The sequence below is a fragment of the Melozone crissalis genome, unplaced genomic scaffold (assembly GCF_028551555.1).
Source record: "Melozone crissalis strain CALT ecotype California unplaced genomic scaffold, PUWL_Pcris_2 ptg000090l_1, whole genome shotgun sequence".
Lineage (NCBI taxonomy): Eukaryota > Metazoa > Chordata > Aves > Passeriformes > Passerellidae > Melozone > Melozone crissalis.
This window is the reverse complement of record NW_026535867.1, coordinates 942,070-964,537: the sequence shown is the minus strand read 5'-3', so window position 1 is coordinate 964,537 and position 22,468 is coordinate 942,070. Positions and strand designations below refer to the sequence as shown.

General features: G+C 39.9%; 1 protein-coding gene across 1 annotated transcript in view; it reads right to left on the bottom strand.

Moving 5' to 3' along the window:
* Window positions 1-21,875, bottom strand: part of TRAPPC10 (trafficking protein particle complex subunit 10) — a 38,098-nt gene extending 16,223 nt beyond the window's left edge. Inside the window, exons 1-11 of the mRNA XM_054291276.1 lie at window positions 21,695-21,875; window positions 12,473-12,554; window positions 11,644-11,779; window positions 10,407-10,603; window positions 8,934-9,129; window positions 7,699-7,810; window positions 6,447-6,694; window positions 4,106-4,252; window positions 2,584-2,698; window positions 2,010-2,086; window positions 68-159 (exon numbers count right to left, since the gene is read on the bottom strand). Coding sequence (XP_054147251.1) covers window positions 68-159; window positions 2,010-2,086; window positions 2,584-2,698; window positions 4,106-4,252; window positions 6,447-6,694; window positions 7,699-7,810; window positions 8,934-9,129; window positions 10,407-10,603; window positions 11,644-11,779; window positions 12,473-12,554; window positions 21,695-21,773 — 1,481 coding nt within the window. The 5' untranslated portion in view covers window positions 21,774-21,875. The remainder of the gene's footprint in view (window positions 1-67; window positions 160-2,009; window positions 2,087-2,583; window positions 2,699-4,105; window positions 4,253-6,446; window positions 6,695-7,698; window positions 7,811-8,933; window positions 9,130-10,406; window positions 10,604-11,643; window positions 11,780-12,472; window positions 12,555-21,694) is intronic.
* Window positions 21,876-22,468: the final 593 nt, after the last annotated feature.

The window sequence follows — 22,468 nt, the reverse complement described above, 5'->3', positions numbered from 1 at the left end:
TTCCTCAGGGATAATATTCAACCTTTTCAAAGGCAATGCATTTAGGACATTTTAAAGAGTCATTTACATATAAAACTCTGCCAAGTCCTTTCCCACAAGCTTAGCTGAGCGAATTCTTCCAATATTTGTGTACATTTCAATGGTGGCATGGGACAGATCCTGTATAAAAGAAAAGAAACCATTATGAACTTTATGTATTTTTGGCAGCTGTATGATGATTTCACACAAACTCATAGCCAGAGACTAAGTTACTGCAACAAAATGCCCAGAATGAGTCACATTTGCCCTAAGCACAAAACACACAGCACTTTGTAACAGGTCACCTTCACTGCTCCTGCACCTGGTCATATCCCACATCTGAGTGCTAACTTATAGTCAGAATAATTATTTTCACAAGATTGCCTTAAAGAAATTTTTTTTGCCTTCCCAAATTGAAGTTTATCCCTCATCTTTAAGCTTTAATCTCCAATGCAGCCACAGTTTCCAAGTGTCACCTTCCTCCCCTTGCCCTAAGCTTTAATAACAGCAGCAAAACTTTCTCACAAAATTAGCAGTTACAACACACACACTGTGTTCAACCATCCAAATTCTTTCAAAAGTCCATAAGAATCTCTGGCCAGATATATAAAAAATAAAAAATATATCACATCATGACAGGATAAAGAGGAATGGCTTCAAACTGAGAAGATTTCTTTTTAAAAATGCAAATAAATTATCTTAGGTGTGTCAGTAAGTTTTAACTAATTCTTGTCCACTGAATACAGGACAAAATTAAATATAGTTACACATAAAATGTATATATCTACATGACAACTTTTAGAGTGTATCTGATATCTGAATTTCCATTACATAAAAGTGCAGTCATAAATACAAAGAGAAATGGCAATTCCTCTGGCAAACACTACAGATCCCACTAAGTTTCTTAAATTTCGGAAGTTACTGCTGAGCTTAGCAGAGATCTTCAGCTGCAAGCTGAAAGTGAATAGGTAAGAGAAGCTGGCAACTCTCAAGATTTTAATTCTGATCCAGCTACAAAACTAGTCCTGTAAATAAATGAAGAATAAAAGTGAAACCCAGTATCTTCAGACAAAATGTCTGGAGATCTTTTCTTTTGATAAAACTTTGTAAAATTGAGTATCACATAGTTTTCATGTTTCAAAAAAAGTATCCCATTTTCCTTCAAGTTTTCTCCAGAAAACCTTGTTGGCCATATGCAAATATAAGAAATTTTAAAGGGAAATTATTTAAGGAAAAAAAAAATCCAAGGAAAACTGGTTGGGAAAAAAAACCCAACCAAACAAACCAACAAAAACTGTCAAACCAAGCCCTCAAAAAATCAAACATATTCTTGTGATAGTCAAGAGTTTTTTGTTTTATTTAACAATCTTCTATTTGAAAAACAAAACCAGCAAAATTAAAAATCCTGAAATCATTACAATGGCTCCTAAGTTGGGGAGCTGTAAGGAAATATAAATACACAGTATTAGAATTTTCACTGTGCATCAATCTATGCCAGGTACAACCCTACTATCCACAGATGTCCCACAGTTTATATATTTTTTAAAAAATCAACAGTATAACTTTAATCATGTAATACTCATTGCAAAATGCAGGCCCAGACCATTTAAAAGGAATCTGAATTCACACATCAATATTCTTCTGGGAAAGAGTCAGTTAATTCTGAGTTTGGGACAGCAGAACATGACAGCCATGACACTGGCTTTTTTAATATCTAAGTATACATACCCACAGATAATAACCTCCAGCTCATAACTGTAAATATTAAAGTTAATGCAAATATTTGAAACTTGGGGCCCCTATAAGGTTCCAGCTGTTAAACAAATCAGCCTTGTTGTGTTCAGTGTGCAAGAAATAACCTTTGATACCAAAACATGGAAATACAAATTTATGTTTTAATGTATCTTCTCAGGTTTGAAAACTCTGGCCCTATTTAATCTACAGTGCAAACACACACAAAACTAATATAAATAACCAAGACTCATACTTACTAAGTAGTGTTTTTCAAAAGCTTCTACAGATGATAAGGCCTCTTTGAGTTTCTTGTAAGGGCTCTGTGATGCATTGGCTTTGGAAAAAAAGCAGGACAAGAGGCGTTACTTACAAACACACTCTGAGAACAGCCCTCCCCACATCCCTTCCCTGTTTTTTCTCCAGTAGAAAATGGAGAGAAAACTAAAAACTAATATCACCTTGCAGCTCCAGGTGCAGGTTAGCTATCTGCACACAATCAAGGATGCTCCATTTGTTTTTCCAATAATTTTATTTTAAATACTTGTCTGAAAGCATTAAGAATTTAACTCAAATCCAGTGCTGTTCAAGCCCAATCACCTAAATGCTGCTAAGTGGAGCATTGATGGAAAAAATAAACTTGCAACAGTAAGGAGATGCATTGGCAGTTTGAAATACTAAACAGGCATTAAAAGAACTTGCAAGAGATAAAGTTCTATCTATGTGTGTGTGTATTTGTAGGGATGCTTAAAAATTTGTATTACTGATGTATTTCTATGCTATGCATTTCAGAAAAGGGCAGCTGTGGAAGGAATTCCAGACTCCTGGCAGTACCTGTTTCAGGGCGTTCTGCTCCCAGCCCTGCCAACAGATCCACAGTCCTGTTAAGGTCTTCTGAATTGGGGCCCTTCTCTGACACAAGTCCACACAGGTAACCCAGAGATTTTAGCTGTAAGAGAAGGCAGATGCTTGCTTTCAATAGGCTGTAAAATCAATATCAAACTCCTCTTGTTCTATAACATCATTCCATTTTCATTGCTTTCATATTACGCTGCTTATATGATCTCAAAATTAACTGTTATTCTCAAAGTAACTTATTAAGGAATTAACTTGCATATAAGTTACTGCATCAAATGTGCCTACACACACAGATCCCTACATGCACAACACCTAATCTGAATAAATCCTTCTGGTTTTCAACACAAACACAAACAAAGCTTGAGATGTTCAGCAGTTATGACCGAAGATTATTTCTAATAGCTGTGTCTGTATTTTTGAAAACTGCATAATCAAGAAAAGCAGGCAAGTCTGCAGTACAGTGATCAGGCAGCTTGCAAATCCACCTGAAGTATTATATTTGGATGAAAACCTTCCTGAAAAGGAGATTAGCACAGCTAACAGTGTTAACAGAGTTAACTACCATAAAACCCCTTCTAGACAGCAGCTGGTGGCTCAACACCCACAATATTGTCTTAAAGAAGCTCTTAGCTATTGGCCATTTGGTTAATTTACTTAGAAAACTCCATCAACTACAGAGGTAAGCCTACAATGGAATAAAGGTCTCAGCTTGTCACATAAAAATGGGTGGACATTAACCTTTTTCTTTTTTTTTTAATTTATTTTAAACTCCACTTAATTTTGTCACTACTTGCTAAATTTCTTCATTCAGTCAGTTCCACCTTACTGCTACTCATTATCCTAAAATTCCTCCCTTCACCCTTTGTGTGAGAAAAATGATGGAAGGGAAGAACATTTCCAGCTCACATTGGAATTTATCTTCCCTAGAAACTGTAAGGAGTATGGGAAGAATCTGATGCACCAGTTGCCATTTTAAACAATTCTTTGCTTCCTTTATTCTGATCTCCACCCCCCTCATTTTTTTAGCAATAACTCTTCAAGGTGAAATTTCATTTCCCTGCTTTTGTAATAAAACAAGGACCTCAAGGGCTCAATTAGAGGATTATTAAGTCTACTTAAACACGAGCAAACCATAATTAAAATAAAGAGCAAATATTCTACAGGCTATGCAAACAAAAGGGTGAGTCTTGAAAAGATGTTGGTCTTCAAAAACATCCACAGATACCACAGTAGACTATTTCAATAGTTTCTGGAGTTTATCTTCTTTCTAAAATGTTTTTCGGCAGTGGAAAGCAGCAGCAACCTCAAACATTACCTCCTTCATAGCAACAGGCCAAGTGGAATTTGAAACATGGATGTCTCATCTAGACTAAACTCAAGACAATGTACAAAACCCAGTATTAAATTCCACAATCAAAAGGACAAAACTCTGTTCCAGGTAAATAAAGATTTTATTTCAACATTGTAATACCACTGCCCCAACACATCATTCACTCACCTTCTCTGTGGCATAGCTCCACAGGCCAACTGTGTGGGAAACATTTGCATCTATTTGAGCCCTATCACAGCAGCCTTCTATTCTCTGTAAGACTTCCAAGCAACTCAAAAACACCCAGCAATCCAAAGCTCCAGGAGGAACTGAGACCTGGAGATGAAGAAATAAAATTAACTGGGAAATAAACCATCATCAGAAGAGAAAATACTTCAGCTGAAGTACTTTTCTTGATACAACACAGCAAAACCTCTTAGAAGAGTTTACTCTCAGAATACACAAAGCACAGCCCAACTCTTGCTGCCTCCTGAATAATTTATACATATTAGTTCATGAAGTATATTAACTAGATCTGATACATTCATCAAGATGAAAGAGAAGGAAAGGAAGACTAATAGGTCTTGGAAAAATTCCAGAAGTCTGAACACTCAGCTGAAGGAAAATACAGTTAGGAAAAATTTCTGGATATAGACTACTACTTTCCTAAGGAAACATCAGTTCTAACTGAGACTGAAATGAAAAGTGTAAAGAAGTGTTAAAAACCTGGAGAAAACAAATTAGTCTCTAAGATTCCTTCACAAAAATAAGCTTATTCATTGAAGGATAAGACATCTGTCATGGACAATTAATTAAAAAATGGAGATGAAAACAAACAAAGGAACACAAAAAGAGAAAGACAGAGAAAGACAAGAGAGTCTGATACTAAAATATTTTCAAGAATTAAGATAAAGATGAGCATAACCAAAGACATGGAATATAGACACAATAATGGTGTTTCAAAATCCTGTTCATAATAATGCAAAAATGTTCCTTTTAGAAAGACTATAAAAGTCCTAAAACCCATAATAAAGTGACTAATGGGATAGGAAAGTCCAAAGTATGAGCACAAGGAACTTGAAGAAATAATAAAGATCTGAATTCTTAAAGAATTTTCAGGAATACAAAGATCCTAAGAAGAGAGCAGTTTAGATTTCTGCTGTGTGTTCAGTGGTGTCAAGCCACGTTAAGAGGTTTGCCTGCATTAAGGAAAAGGATCACAACAGGGATAAGCACAAGCTGCGCACATTAAAGTGTCACTGTCTCACAGCCAGAACACTGCATTCAGTTTGGATCACCACAGCAAGACTGGAACAGCAGAAATACGGGACAGTGCAGAGGAAAATTCAAACACTGGGGGCACAGGACAGACCTGGGGTGCAGCAAAAGGGGAATTGTAGGAAGTGCCTTCAGAGATCTAGAAGGCTACACTTCGGAAATTAAAAAAAAAAAACAAACACAAAATGCACACACAAATAATACTATCTGTGGGAATTACACATTAGTTTGAGAACACATGAAGGTGTCAGCAAAGCATCTGAAGCAGATTTGCAGTTTTTAAATGCAGATGAACAGATGGAACTTACTACCACAACGTCAGACAGGCAAAAGTTAGCAGCTGCTGTTACAATGGCACAGATAAAACTAACAGGGCACCCATGGGATGAGGACATGGGTAAGCCACCAAGTGATATTCAGAAATAATCTCCTTTTGTTACAGAGGATTAGCCTGCATAACAGCATAATAATCACTCTGCCTTATTTCCTTCAATACAACACTGCTACAGATTTAAATTATGGAGCTACAGTTCAACAGATTGGTAATAAATCCATGAAAGGAGCAGGCAAATGACTACCAGTTTAGAGAAAAACTTTCCAGGTGAAGACTAAAACACTTTAACTAAACAGATTGGGTTCCAGATGTGATGTTTCTAAATTTCTTCCCTCATGATGACACAGTTAGCTGCAGCATCACTGATATTACAGCATCATTTTGATAACTCCCAGTCAGCCCTTACTGAATGCTGGTCACCAACAGCTAAACTTGAGAGATCTCATTAGGTCATTATTGTTTTTGCTGGGAATTGCCCTGACAAAGGCAGGAATGATGGATCTGACTCCATGCACTCAGAAGGCTAATTCATTACTTTATGATACTATATTATATTAAAGAATACTATACTATACTAAAGAATACAGAAAGGACACTTACTGAATGCTAAAAAGATAATAATGAAAACTCGTGACTCTTTCCAGAGTCCCAACACAGCTTGGCCCCAATTGGCCAAAGAGTCAGAACAACTCACACAGAATCCAATGGAACAATCACCTGTGGGTAAACAATCTCCAAACACATTCCACATGAGCAAAACACAGGAGAAGCAAATGAGATAAGAATTGTTTTACTTTTCTCTGAGGCTTCTCAGCGTCCCAGGAGAAAAATCCTGGGTGAAGGGAATTTTTCAGAGAATGCCACAGATCATCAGTGGATGAAATAATTCACATAATGGAACAGATGACACTGACTCACTTCCAGCAGCTTGAGCTCCTGCACACAGTTGTGAAGAAGCTCCAGTGCTCTCTGGGACACCTCCCATGGCCTCTGCAGGAAGATTAACAAGGTGCACTGCCGGGAGAACAGGTAACTGCGCAGGTCCAGCAGCGTGGCCTCCTGGTTCTGGATCAGCTCTCTCTTCTCCATGTCTATTGGCTTCCTCAGAATTAAACCATTCCAGCTCCTCACTGGCTGGCAAAAAAACGTCAGCCAGTTTGCACCATCTAAGTGAACAAAGTTAATATCCAAGAATCAAGCACTGCTTTCTAGGAAAGCCTCTTCATCCTCCCTCCAGAGGCTGTGAGCTGCCTTAGTCCTTCCCAAGTTCATCACGTGGATAAATGACTTATTGTCTTAGCTTTAAAAAGCAAACCAAAAAACCACCAGAACTTCCACAGCGAGGTAAGATAACTGAGTTTCACATTCATTTCCCATAGGCATTTTGTCTTCATTGTATGTTTGTTATCAGAATAGTGGCAACCAGTTTCTAATTTATTTCTTAGCAATTAAGCCTACCTGAAGTTCAAAACAAACAAGGTTTATTTGCTAAAATATTTCTTATTCAGCCATCATGGATGGATGTGCTCCCACTTCCAAGTATTGCATTGGGTTCAGTCAGCACAAATCTATTTCACTGCAATTACTCCTGCACTATATTTTCACCAGATTCATAAAACATATCTGATTAAAGCTGTTATATAACAGCATGTGCTTTAGCTCATTAAAACAGTTTAAAGCTATGTGACACTTCTTGCACAGTAATTTTTCTCAAAAATGAAGTTAAATCTTCTGTAGTGCAGATTAAGCACCTATTTCTATTAAGTTTTGCAGTGATTACCAAACATCTTGTGTAATTTGAGGCAACACTGAATGCACTTTTCCAGGAAGCTCTTTACTGAAAAACCTAGCAGGGAGCTGTAAAAACAGCAGCTGTATCTCAGCCAGATCAATACTTGTGTCATTTCATAGTTCAGGGCTCTGGTTGTAACAATCATCCCATTAGAGCAAAACACAGGTTTTCATTAAAAATTGCTTCTCAGCCTCACAAGACAAGAAACAAAATTTTGTTAAGACTGTAACTGATGGACACTTGTGTTTGCACACAGCATAAAACAAGAGCACAAACTGCCTGGTGCAGCCTCCCTGGGCCTGCCCAAAGCACAGGGCTGCTCAGCACAGTGAAGGAATTCAGGCACTCAACATTTATTTCACATTTTCAGACACTTACCACCAGCCCCAAAGTTGACAACATACTGAGAGAACAAGGCATCCAGCTCATCATACTGCACCAGGGCATCCTCAAACTGCTGCAGCATCTCAAAGACAAAGGCCAGCTCTTCCTTTGGGCACACAAGAAACACAGGGAACATGTTATTGACATTATTCATGTCTGGTATTACAGCCTGTCCTCAGTCCTCATCCATCCACAGAGCTCCAGGAACTACTTTTTCTAATTTTTATTTCACATATATAAGAAAGACCTGCCACTGGAGCAGATCTCTTCCCAACACAGGGAGGTCCACAAAAGAAAATTAAATTCTACTGCTCTGCCAGTAAATTCTGATGTGTATCCAGATCCTGATTCACTACAAGATATTGCTCATAGATCTATAAAAAGTTTGCATTTAAATAAATAAATGAATAAATGCCGAAGACTCATCTCCCATAATAGCGCTGATGATTTCCTCTCAGTTTACACCATGAAGGCATCAACTGCAGTGCATCATAAAAGGGTTTTTTGTACACAAAGCCAAACTGCTAAGTAGAAATGGCCTCAAAATAAGATATATCCTATACAAAAGATACACATGCAGTCAAAGGAAACAGGAGGAGGATGCAGTGGAGTAGAGATCAGCATTGTATAGTGACCAGAAAATTCCAAAGGAATCAAGATACTGAACTTTATCACACAAGACATTCTTGCTTTTCTCCAAACCAGCTAAAACAAAATTGCATTTATAACTACATAAAAATAGAATTCATGGCACTCCCTATATGGATTATTTCAAAATAAATACTTTTCTAAACATCACCTCCATAAATACTGATAACAATCTGAACAAAGAAAACAGCAGCATTCATATTAAATACCAATTGTGAGTTTGAGTGTGTATGCACAGTAATAGGACATTTACCCCAAATTCAAGATCAACTACTAAAACACTTTTTAGATGCAATTTGTTTGCTTCAATTGAGGTTCAGAAAATTTTGACAAGCCTGTACAGATTCTGCTTTTCTAACAGCAGGAAACTGTATTACTGCATTAACTGTATTAAAAGGTAACCCAAACCTGCTGCAAACAGGATCCAAAAATGCTGCTTTTAAACCAGTCTCCACAATTCCTGCCACAGCCCTCAAAGAATGATCAAAACATTAAAAGGACCAGAAATCCAACCACAACAAAGAAACACCATTTTTAAAACTAGAACTCAAGTATTTTCTTCAAAATCAAGAGACTCTTACCTGCACCATGAAATACTCGCAGAAGCTCCACCCTGGCTCAGTCCTTTTCTCTCTCAGAGTTCTCATGTCATCTTCAAACTTGCCTAAGTTTTTGGTAAAGGACATGAGAAGCAATGTCCTGAGTTTGGTCAGGAAGGCATTCCAAGATTCCTGAGAACGGGAAGAGTCTTTCAAAGGGTCAGAAAGTACCACACATCTGTAAAGAGATTGATAGAATTCTATTTGAGGAGGAAATCACATCATTCACATATAAATGCCCAGCTGAATACTGTGCATTCCTGACAAATTCAAAATGAACAATATTTAGTTTTCCATCCACCTTAATCAGAGGGGAAAAAAACAAGATAAGGGTTATGTTTGTTTGTTTGGAGGCAGCTATGTTGGGGTTTTGGGTTGTTTTCTTTTTCTGGTTGGAGCTTGGTAGCTTTTAAAAAACTTTGTCATGTGATATAGTTTATGAGAAGAGCTAAATGTTTTACCCAGAATAACCACTCTAAAGCTTTTTTTTTTTGAAGCAAATAATGGATACATTATTCTAACTACTTAAATATAAGTAATGCTGTAGCTAACCTAGAAAAGAAAAGTCTGCCTAGCAATACAAATCAGCAGAACAGCAAATATAGCTACTCCTGGTAAAGAGCCTACAAAATACAAATCAGGATCTATCAGTTCACATACAGTCAGCCTTTCCTAACTCACTTGAAATAATCAATCCATAATAGATTCTTGAAATATCTCAATCTGGTTTTTACACATCCTATGTGCTACAACTTCCTCTGCTTTTCTCAGAAAATAAACAGATCCCATTAATTTACAAATAAATCGACTTTTTCAGAGCATCTTCCTTCCTCAGTTTTTCTATCACAATTTATTAACAAAAGATAGGAAAATCTCTCATCCAAGTAAAACGCTATTTCTGGTTAGAAAATCCTATTTTGTTGGCTTTAATGAAAGCAAGAACAGTTTCATACATTCATTACTATTTCCTTAGAATAAAAACATCTGAAGAGACTGGCCTTATGTCAATTATCTCAGAGTGGAAAGGTGATTAAGTGAACAGTAGAAAGTAGAATGGCAAAAAATCAGCCCTATCATATTCCCTACTCACCTCACTCCCACTACCTGCAACTCTGGTAAGATTTGCAAGCACCTAAGCAAACAAAAAACCCTGAAGGTCTAAAAGCTGATTAACATCACACTGTTCCCCTTAAACCTCTCTAAGCCAGGAGGAGATACTTGAAATCTCTTTGACACACATTTCAAAGCTGCCACAAACCCAAGAAAATAAAATTTCTCCTTTTATTTTTGTGCCAGCCTCCTTCAAAGCACAAATCTTATAGAGCCACCAGTGTGAATGCTGGACATCAAGGGAAGTCTTTAAATGAGCAAGGAATGTCTTGTATATGGAGCTGAGTTTATAAATCAGCACACTGGTCAAAAGATGAAAATATTTACAAGCCCAAGAATGCTCACCTGTCACTTTGCTTGTTACAGAAGTCATTCCTTATTTTATCTACTATAGAGGTTCGGGGAAGGATATTGGTTTTGTTCTTTTTCTTGGCATCACTCTCAACCACCACAATCAGCCAGTCCACTGAGCTGTGAGCCTTGAGAACGTTCTGCCACTTGGTGATGTCATCCTTGACTGTGGTTTTGTACACTTCCGTGTCCTGGGATGAGAAGTGGTGAATCATCAAATCAAACACACATTCTGAACAATTTCAAAAGGCAAGTTTTGTTCCAAAAGAAGGCAAACAGAAAGACATCTCAAATGGAATTAGTGACAGTAAGTTCACTTACTGAAAAAAAATCAAATGAGGTAAAGCGTAGTAAAATTCTAGTCTTTTAATTTAATTCATTTCCAGTATTTCAGTTAATAGCAAATATAGTAGTTGGTACATTAACATTCTTTAGATGACTGAAATTAAGATTTTTAAACATCATTTAAGTTCTTTGTTTTACACCTTCTGGAGCTTTACAATAAAAACATGTTTGAAATTACAAAGCTGAACTGTTTTATTCTCACATAGTAACAGAAGTGTGATATTTCCCCCTTCTGCACTGCTCAAATCTCAACCTGTTTAAAAGCTTATTTTGCTTCTGGGTTGGTATTACTGAGATAAAAACAGATAATTCTTAACAATGTTCTGGATTCTTTTTGACTGGTCACAGATCAGATTTCACCTGTGTCCTTCAAGTGGATAATTAATTCACAACAGAGGCAAACTAAAAGGCAGTGAACTGAAGATAAACAGGATTAAGACATTCCAAATCTTGCCCAGTTAAATTGCTGACATCCACCAGTACCTAACAGACACAGAAGATGAAACTAAAGAAAAAAATGGTATATTTAGATTTCAGTACACCAACAGATCATAACTGAACTACCCTGGCCACATTTCTGTGTTACAAAGACAGTGCACAGTGCCACTGCAGTGTCACTGTAAGATCCTGGGGTTTTGTGACAAAGTACTGAAAACAGGTTATTCAAATGCCTGTCCTCTTAGTGTCAAGTAACATTACAAACAGATACTGCTTATGGCAAGAAGGGCTCAAGCTAAGTTTTGTTTCCAGCAATATATCAGGTATGCATCCTTATGCAACCCAGAGTTAATTGTTTTGACTTTCTGCTTGTGCTGTTATTTTCATTTGCTTTTCATGCTTATGTGAACAATTTCATTTTTAAATTTGAGTTTTTCCGAGTACTTACACAACATTCTGTCCAATAAATATGAAGGAAGGGAAAAGTCAAAAGGGCTTTATTCCCCTCTTTGGGTAGCAGCTCCTCTTTGAACTGAACAAAGTTGGATTCCAGGTGAATCATCTTGGGAGCACGGCCGTAAGACCTGCAGGGTTGAAAAACTGAAATTAGTGGACAGAATAGAAAAATGAACATGTGTGGTGGGGAAGAGAAATAAACTGAAATACTCTGGCACTGGAAACCCACATACTACACTCACTGCAGTTGGTATAAAGTCAACTAAAATTTGGTATTGCTTGATATGAGATAAAATGCTGTTCTCCTTTTGGAAGAACAGCAGCTAGAAAATCTTCAGCTTTCTTTCAGTAAAAGATTTTCTGTATCTCTAGGAAGAGCAGAAAATACCAAATAAGAGAATTCCCCCTTTTTTTTTTCCAATCACAAAACATTCAAATATATTAAATGTATTTCTGAAGGGAAATACATCTAATTCCATGTGAGTTCTACCTATATTCTCATTGAGGAGAAAGCATACCACACACAGAACACAGCAGCCCAAGTACATCAAAGCACACCAAGACAAACCCACAAACCACAAAATCAGGAAGAGAAACACAGCATTACTATCATTTTTCTTTAGGCAAAGTTGAAGGGTTGAAAAGATCATCCTCAAGTGCACAACATTCACTTTGATTATCTAATTTCTCCAATTTCTTCGAGTCAGTTGCTCTGTTCAACTCAATTTATGGTAAGAGCTCCTCAGAACACAACAAATACACATTTACCCAGGTCAAAACCAGACATTGAAACAGAATCACTGAATAAAATGTAAGTTTACCTCCTCCATTCCATTGGTTCTCTAGGAAGCTGCTGAGAAAGTGTAGGATACAAGGAAGTAAATAAATTCTGATCTCCAGCACCTGAAAATGAAAACCATTAATATATTAGCATGTAATGTAAATTATAGAATGTATATTAATATGCTATTCTATCATGGTCTGGTGTTACTAAGATCATTTAATTTTGTCTGCTATGTGGAAACTGGAGTCCTGCACTGAACTGTGTTTTTTAAGTCACTCTTAAGACCTAATAAAACACTTTCAAGCAGACACTGTTACAAACTTCTTATTGTGATGTTCCACAGAGCTACATAATCCATATACCAAAGAGAGTATCATAAAGCTGGTCCAACTCCAAAACCAAAACAAACAGCTCCTTAGCTGGAGTCATTGGTTAAAAAAAAAGTATATTTTAAAATATTCCAGAATTTAGGCTTCTCAAACCAGAAGACTGGGTAGAGAGTGGTTCCCATCATTCTGTAGCTGGGCCTACGCTGAGAAAATGTGGTTTAGCACATGTTCTGTGTTTTACTGGATATGATTCCTCTCTCCTCATTTTCTGGGACTGTTGTTACTACAAAACACCTCCCTGACTACCAAGCTGTTCTGCAGAAACACGAGGTCTGTTAACACAGTGCAGGTCCCAAACAGCTCCATTAAATACAACACCACTGCAGGAGCTACTCAGACACAAGTCAGAACAAAATGCAGTGTTTACCACATGAAAAAAATGTATAACCAGTGACCTTTCAACAAGAATTCTTAAATTCTCTTAGGTTCAGGGAGGATATGACAAGGACAAGACATTAATTAAGATTTTAACAGCTTTATAGGCAATTCTGCTATTTCCTGGTGGTTTTCCTTTTCACAATCATTCTGCACACCAGAACAGGAAGATCCTCTCACCTTCCTGTGGAACTGGAAGCTGCAGAAGTACCTGACATCCTTTTGTCTCCCTTCAGCTCCCCAATCTCACACCCAGGCACAAAGCCAGGCATTGCCTCCACTTTCATCTTAGAAATCCTTTTCTAGTCCACTCACACCAATTTTCTTATATATATATTATTATTCTCCTATATAGCATTTTGATTACCGGCACTAGCAAAATTCTATCACCACACAATAAAGTACCCTAAAAAATTAAAGTTTAAAAGGCTGATTAAGTGCAAGAACAAGCAAAACCAGCTCTTCTGGTGCCTGACCACATTAGCTATTATTCAACAATGCAATTTCATAAAATAGCTAAAAAAACAGAACAAAAACAATCAGTACTTCAGCCCTGCTTCTCGAGAAAAGTACCTTATGCTTGAACCTTCACCTTCATGCCGTCTGAATTAAGTGTACCATACCACATGCTATTTAAGACCACAAACAAATGGCCTGAATGAATACTGAAACAAGTGTTAGTGATAGCGTTAATGCTGTTTTATACCCAGCTACACCTCTGTGAGCCAAGCTGAGAACAGTCTATTGATTTGCAACTCATTACTGCCCACAGAGAGTGAAACATGGCTTAGTGACTGAGCAGCAGCACCATGACCACATCAAAATGAGAGTCTGAGAGCTCCAGATCTGCCGGAAAGAACAAGACACATATTTTATCTCTGGAGTATAACAAAGTAATTTTTCTACACTGCACCTAAAAATTCAATGTATGCCACAAAAAATATTCCAGAATTCAACATCTTAAGTAAAAAGGACTGCTACTGAATACAGAGGAACTAAAGGATAATGTGTAAGCACCCTGCTATTCAGGCAGACACATCACATTATCAGCTTAAAACAGGTATATTCATTTAAAAACCAGTCAGCTTTTCCTCCTGCATTGGTTTTGAGGGTATATCAAATACACAGAAGAATGTGTTTTATGATCAAGGCAACACAGCCCTCTAGGATTAGAAGAAAGGTGAGAACAGACCTCTAATGTGAAATACATTGGCTGTCTTTGAACACAGACCAAAGCTGCTACCACGCATTTCCAGCACCCAAAGGGCTGCAACATTTCATGTTCTGCTCAACTGGACCCTGTATCTACTGTAACCAGCATGTTGGAGCTGATCAAGCCAAGAACACCAAAATGAAGTTATCAGCAGGCAACACCAGCACAGCACTGACACAGGACCAGCACTGATACCAGTGAGTGCAGCAAGGAATTGTTAGGGCTGTCAGATGCACAATAAATTGTGAACTGGTGCTACTGGGCTGCAGGGAGGGAGACAAGAGCACAACCTGCACAAATACCAGAACAAAAATTCCCAAAAGATCACTATTTCTGGTGTGGTGCTGAGCAGGATTCCTACAGCTCAAGAGACCTCAAGCATGGCAAAATTCTCATTCTCTTCTCTCTATATATATGCCTCTGATGCCTCAGTATCTATGATCTACTTTCCAAAATATATAAAAAAGGGAAAAAAATAAGATGGAAAATAAAGAAGAAATAAAGGAGAAAATACAAACAACACCACTACAGCAGTTTTTGCTTGTATCTGACTGAATTCTATGAATTTAGAAAAAAACATTTCAAAACCCCAAGTAACCCTGGAATTCAAACTTAGAGCAAACCCCAAAGAGCCTGCACAAAAGTCTGAGAATTGCTTCAAATATTTTGTTATAGGACTTTTTGCCATTTTTTGCAAGTTGGTAAGGAGGTTGCTTTGTTTCAGGTGTTTTGGAAAAAGAAACAAAAAAATTTAAAAGATGATGATTCAACCATATCACAGCAAATTCATTTCAGTGGACTGGTCTCAACACTAAAACCCAAGCCAAACCATTCTATAGTTGTCAGTAATGGGGCCAGAATGTAAATGATCATCAGACACAGCTGAAAGGGACAAGGAAGGATGTGCATATATGGGAAGGAAAAGTAATTGTGGAATCCTATCATAATTAAAATCAAGAAGCCTTCTAGAGAAGGGTTTTCATCTTTCAGAACCTACAGGCAAATAAGACCAAATATCCCATAGAGATGATAACTAGGGAGTAAGATTAGATTCTGAGAACCTCCTGGAACACCTACCTCAGCTTTTAAACCATGTGTGTCTGAATTAATCTGCTCCCCAGCTGGATGTCAACAGACACCCCACAAACACAGAACACAGAGACTCTTTCAGTGACACCACACCAAGTACAGGGTGCCCCTGCACATGAAGTGGTGACACACAACAACTGAAAGCAGAAATGTAAAGCACCCATTTCCTTTCTCTCTGCATGACAAAGTTCAAAGGGCAGGGCCTTTGGCACTTATCTAAACACTTCTGTGCTGCGAGTGGAGAATGGATCCAGAGCAGCCCTGAGGAGAAGGAACTGGGGGTGTTGGTTGAGGAGGAGCTCAACATGGCCAGGCCATGAGCACTGACAGCCCAGAAAGCCCAAAGTGTGCTGGGCTGCATCTAGAGCACCGTGGGCAGCAGGGGAGGGGGGATTCTGCCCCACTCAGGTGAGCCACACCTGCAGAGCTGCCTCCAGCCCTGGGGTCCCCAACATGAGAGTGACATAAACCAGCTGGAGTGGGACCAGAAGAGGGACACAAAGATGCTCAGAGTGCTGGGGCACCTCTGCTACAGAGAGAGGCTGAGAGAGGGGCTTGTTCAGCCTGGAGAAGAGACCTTAGAGCCCCTTCCAGTGCCTAAAGGGCCTCCAAGAGAGCTGGAGAAGGACTTTGTACAAGGGCCTGCAGTGACACAACAAGGGGCAGTGGCTTTAAGCTGAAAGAGGGAAGATTTAGACATCAGGATGAAATTCTTCCATGAGAGGGTGGGCAGGCCCTGGCACAGGGTGCCCAGAGAAGCTGTCCTGCCCCATCCCTGGGAAGTGTTCAGGGTCAGGCTGGATGGGGCTTGGAGCAACCTGGGACAGTGGAAGGTGTCCCTGCTCATGGCAGGGGTTTGGAACAGGACAACCTTTAAAGTCTTTTCCAATCCAAACAATTCTGTGATTCTTTCCTCCTTGTCTTTATTCCTGACATTTTGGTAGATCAAATCAGTGCAGCCTTTATCCCTTCCCTCTTTTCTATCTAGGACACTTGTTCTACTCTAAATTTGTACAGGAACAGTGAAAACCAGAATGACCACCTAATCAACGGGGACATACACTCTTTGTAGCAGCTAATACCAAAGAACCATAAAATATTGACATTTATTAGGTGCATGCCTGCTTAAAACCACCAAAATCCCCAATAATATATTTTTTCCTAACACTTTCCAAACTTCTTAGATGCTAAGAGGTTCTGTCACTATAGTATCTAAATATACCACAGTGAATTTTTTTTTCCTCTAGAGGAAATCATCCTAACCTACTAACTACACAGGCAGTTTTTGTTTTAAACTCCTGAGGTCAGATGACTAAAGAAGACAAATATTTTCCTTTGATACCAATGACAAGCCCAGTCAACTGAGATAAAAGGCTTTGAATACCTTGAAAAGAACACAGAGCCAAGACTACACTTTGGTGTAGTTTTGTTTGGGTTTTATCTCCAAGTATCACTCACAGATCACCTTTCTGACCCCTCTTACTTTTCCACTAGTAAAAATTTCTACTACGAATCTTTTTTCTTAAATCATTAGCCTGTAAGAAGTGGACCTATCTGAAGTTTTGGTGAGGTTTTTTATATTTACATCTTTTAAAGGTCCTCCTCTCTCCTAACTCAAATTCACATTCAAAAGAGGTCTAAACACCAAAACACAACACAGCTAAATTGCTATATAAAAACCATAGCTGATTCACTAGAAGACAATCCTTTCAGCAAAACTCCACTTCTGCACTTCTGAATCTGTAAAACAGGTTAGAACTAACAAGTATATGCCACTTCTCATGACAAATGTAATCAAATATTTAAGCACAGAATAATGTATCAGCTACACAACAGTGATGACTTACAATGCAGGCAGGAGTTCTGGCTGAGAACAGGGAAATGAATTTATAGGATATAGTTGTTAAATGGTCTCTAGCAGCAAATCACTCTAATCACTTGGGCTACATCCCACTTCTTGCTGCCACATTTTTTATTACATCTATCTACTAGTAACAGAAGAACTTTTGAATCAAGCTCCTCTAGTCCCAGAACAATATTCTTAACTGCAAATATTTACTTTCACCACAAAAAGATGCAAAATTCTTCCCTTTCCCTCCCCACCCCTTACTTTTATTGATCTTTCTGTTCCTGCTGTAGAGAATTGCAAACATTTTCTCTTCTTGGGCCTACAAAGCATTTGCTGATGGTTTTTCTCTTGCTGTGTCACAGCACATTCTGAACATGGATCAGATAAAAATGATGCACACCATTCTCTCCAGAGATTTATATATAAAGTTCATTGTGCTAAAACAGGTTATTGACAGTGAGAGCAAACATGCAAACACAATATAAACAGAAAGACAATATAAACAGATACTATGAGCTGATAATGGAATATTCCACAACTGCATGAAGATAATTACAAAAGAACAGCTTGTTAGGAAAGCTCTGAAAAGCTTAATAATTACTTCATTTTGCAGAATTGCCTTAAGTCTCCAGCCTCCTCTTCATATGGATAGAGCTAATAATTTAAGTGCAAATCAGCTACCTAAGGATGAGTTCTTTGGCTGATATATATATGTGCAACAACATTATATTGAAGCTCCAAAGACTTTCTCAAAGTTTCAAATAGGATTCCTGAGAGGGAAACAACATTGTTTGGGTTTCCTAGGAAAGCAAGCTGCACTGGCTTAGACATTTTGTAAAGTCAACATTTTACAGACACTACTCAAGTTCAAGATGTTTGATGCAAACACTCAACTTGCCTCTGCAAAAAAAAACCCCCAAAAAATTAATGATGCTAAAAATAATCCTTCTACAGCAGTGAGAAAGCTGTAAAATGACTCAAAACACTTTGTAAGCTTCCCAGGTCTGGCAGCAATGCAGATAAACTGCTACAAATGAGTTGAGAGTTTACAAAGTAACCTGCCAGAGAGAGAGCAGAACCACAGCTGGACACTGAAACTCCCCAGGGGCTTTGCAATCTAGTAAGACTGACAGTGTAAAAAATATGGCTCAAATTAATTTGGAATTGAGTCATCATGGCACTCAGTCCTACCCGACAAGAGTGATTTAACACTCAGGGGTGCTGCCATACTGAGAAAAGGGAAAACACATAAAGGAACAGCAGCTTTCTGTGAATACACTACTTTTCCTACACTTGGAAAATAAGGTTGTCTGTATGCCTAGAGAAAGGGTCTCCAGAAGCTGGTCATGCATTGTCAAATTCTATGAACCTAAAAACTCTCTGTTAAAACTACAGGTGTTTCCAGTGATGCAAACACAATGAAAACAAGGCTAATTCACTTACAGACAGCTTCTGAGGGCAAAATAATCAAATTACAGCACTAACATGAAAGAAATGCTGACAAAAACTGCATTTGCAACTGGCATCAGATGTCCAAGACACGTGGAACCTGCCACAGGCCAAAGCCTGTAGACAGAGTGCTGAATTAAGGGTTGTGCCCATATAGCAAATAAACTACTGTTCGAATACAGACTAACTCAGAGATTTGACAGCATTCTTTACCAAAGAAGCATTCCTTTCAGAGCACTGTCAAATTTATTTCAAGCAGGTAAACACATTAGTTTACAAAACAACTCTGGTATGCACAGTGTTGAAAAGAAGTTTCACTAGGAACAAAACTCCCTCTTCAGTTCTCTCTTATTAAGATCAAACCCTAAGAGTTAACAGGAGTTATTTCATGATGCAAAAGTTTACCTGGCAGAGATTAACCTGAATCTTGTAGCAAAAAGAAATACTTCTGTTCTGAAAAGCACCCTCATTTAACCTCTTACTTCACAAATCAGAACCCAGCCATCCTCTCACAGGTCTGTCTTTCCCCCACGTGCCCCTCCTGGGTGGGACACAATAAAAACCCACTGGGTGGGACACTCATCCCAGTAAAACTCCAACTGCCTGAAAGTGGAACCACAGACAAAGATAAACTGTGTTTGTTGAGCAGTTTCTAATACCATGGCTTTTAATGTGTTTTGTAACAAACCCACACCTAGTCAATCCTTTCCCTGGAAGGCCAAGCCTCACCTCTCTGTAAATCTTTAGCAATAAAATGCTTAGAGGAGCTTCCCTTCAAGTAAGTCATTATTGGTGAATGCACTTATTTGAAATATTAGAGTCTCCAAGGAGAAGAACAGAACTTCTTCTCTGAACAGAGAAGAAGAGAAACTAAAGTATTAGTAAAATGCAGTTACAGTAAAATGCATTCCCCATCGAAATCAAAAGTTTTGGTTTAAAATGTAGCAAGTCACCCTTACTACATTCACCAGAGGTAATCTCTGAGCACTTTTGCTGAATTAACCTGAACTCCTGAATTAGGCTGTCTCAGACCAAGCCAAGATATTCCTGTTGTGCTTCTCCAGGGCAATAGAAATGATTTCCTCAGTCCAGGATTGAGGCACACAGGTGACACAAAACGCTCACCTCCTATCTCATTTTTAAGTCTGCTGCTACCATACTGGATGGGGATAAGAACAAAACATTTTACAACCATAATGTATGCTCACTCACCACACAAAATTAATACTGTTTTCAGTATCAGACAACTGGGCTTGACTGAAATCTGGTTTAAATTTCGTGTTTGGAAGTTTGAAAATTCCCTTGTACAAAAGAGACCAGAGTTCTTTTCAGCACCCACTAACAAAAAACCCAAGGTTTTACCCTGAGGTAAAACTTTGTGTACTTCAACAGACTAAAATGTTACTTAAATCATATAGGAACAGTGAAGACTGACCTGTACCACCCAGTCCCCCTGCCCCACACATGGAGACTCTCCAATGCTGAATACACATAAAGCAAGAAAATCTAAAATGCAAGTCCCTACAGCCTGTACAGTAGCATAAACACCACCAAACTATAACCTCCAGATGTTTCTGATATGCATATTTTTTCTGACTTTAAATCTGAAGTGAAATGGATTTCAAAATTCTTGAAACAGGTGAGTAGAGAAGATTCAGTACGGATCCTGCTCACTTCAGCTTATGAACTGCATTCAAAAAAAAAGGAAAAAAGTTTAAGACAGAAAAAAAACCACATTTATAAAATAGTCTGGACAAAATATATACACAGAGAGTTCCACAATTATACAGCTACAAGGTTACAGTTGGATACTTTTTCTAAGTAAGGTCTAAGGTCTAAACCAATAAATGCTTGCTCCATAACAAGACAACACAGAGCTGTGAAACAAGTTTCTATTTCACAGGCACATAAAGCATTCCCAGTGTTCTAGTGATAAAGTGCAAATATGTATTTTGTTACATCATCAGTAGAGATACTTCTGACTAAGACAAGCCGCTGGCTACCTTTTGTTAAAAAAAGAAAAAGCAGAATTCTCTATGCTGATCTCATTCCCTTTACCTTTTTATTAACATTATGGACATAGTTAGAATAAAAAAGACTATTCCAGTTGATAGGAACCTGCCAGGATCATCTGGTCCAACTATATCACCACTTCAGGGCTGAGCAAAAGGTAGAGTATGTTCAGGGCACTGTCCAAATATCTCTCAGACACTGACAGACTTGGGACAGACTGAGACACCTCTTTAAGGAGCCTCTTCCAGTGCTTGACCCCTCTCCAGTTAAAGAAAAGCTTCCTAAGGCCCAGCCCAGCCCACGTGCTTGTTTTAAGTGAACTTTGAGTGCACCTCTCTATGCCTGTAAGAGCAGCAGGGATCATGTTTTACATCAGGACCACCAGGCTGTCCCTGACACCTGGAAGAACTAATTCACAGCTGGAAGCAGCAGATCCCGTTCTGGTTAACTAAGCCCTCTCAGGGACGGAACCAAAGCAGTTTAAGATTAAAGTGTAATGTCAGCGGGCAGGCATCAGTGGGGTAGCCGCAGAGGATGCCTCCTCGCAACTTCTCTTAGCACCAGCAAAGCCACACAAAGCTCGCTGCCAGGAAGTTTGGGGTTCACCATTTATTCTCACATTTCACCCTCTTCCCCTAAACACCTCTGAGTACCACATTCGCCTTGTTATTTACTACAGAAACAACCCCAAGTTTGCCCGCTGCCATCAGAAAGGGGGGGAAGCAACGAAGAGGCAAACCCCGCCATCAGATCCCTTCTGCAGGCGCCCTGTCCCCACCCGGAGCTGCGGGAGCCCCCCAGAACCAGGCACCGGCTCCTGCCACCCCCGGGCCCGCCGGGAGCACCGGCCGGAGCCCCAGCCCCGCCAGCAGGAACACTCACAGGTCACGATGGGCTTGTTCTCCATGGTGTAGATCACGGGGGGCTTCTCCCTGCCCTCCTCCTCCTCGGCGGGGTCCATGAGCGGGCGGGGTCGTCAGCCCCGGCTCCCCCGCCCGCCCGGCGCCATGGAAACACGGCCGGGGGGCTGGGACGGGACGGACAGGCCGGGCCGGAGCGGGGGTGGCGCCGCCGCTGCCGCCCCCCCCCCCCCGCCTCCCCCCACCCCCTTCCCCGCGTCCCCGCAGCGCCGCTCCGGAGGGGAAGGCGGGCGGGAGAGGCTCATCCGCTTCCTGGATCACCGGGCAGGCATTACCGCTTCCGGGGAGCGCCGCCGCCGCCGGGGAACCCGGAAAAGGGGGAATGCGGCGGGGACTGGAGGGGAAGCGGGGACGGGGAGCGGGGTGCCGGCCTGCGGCCCCCGGCAGCCGCGGGGAGCCGGGGCGGGGCTGCCCCTGAGGGACGGCCTGAGGGGCAGAGCCCCTGAGCGGAGACTGCCGGCGGGAGTCAGGGAATGGTCGGGGTTGGAGTGACCGCTGGAGATCACTCAGTGACCTCCCGAGATCGCTCAGTCCCTCCTCCTGCCCCTGAGGGACGGCCCGAGGCGCCTGAGGGGCAAAGCCCCCGGGCCGCCCTAAACGGTGACAGCCGGCGGAGTCACGGAAGGGTCGGGGTTGGAGTGACCGCTGGAGATCATTCGGTGACCTCCCGAGATCGCTCAGTGACCTCTGGATTTCACTCACTCCATCCACCTGCCCAGGCAAGGTCACCCAGGGC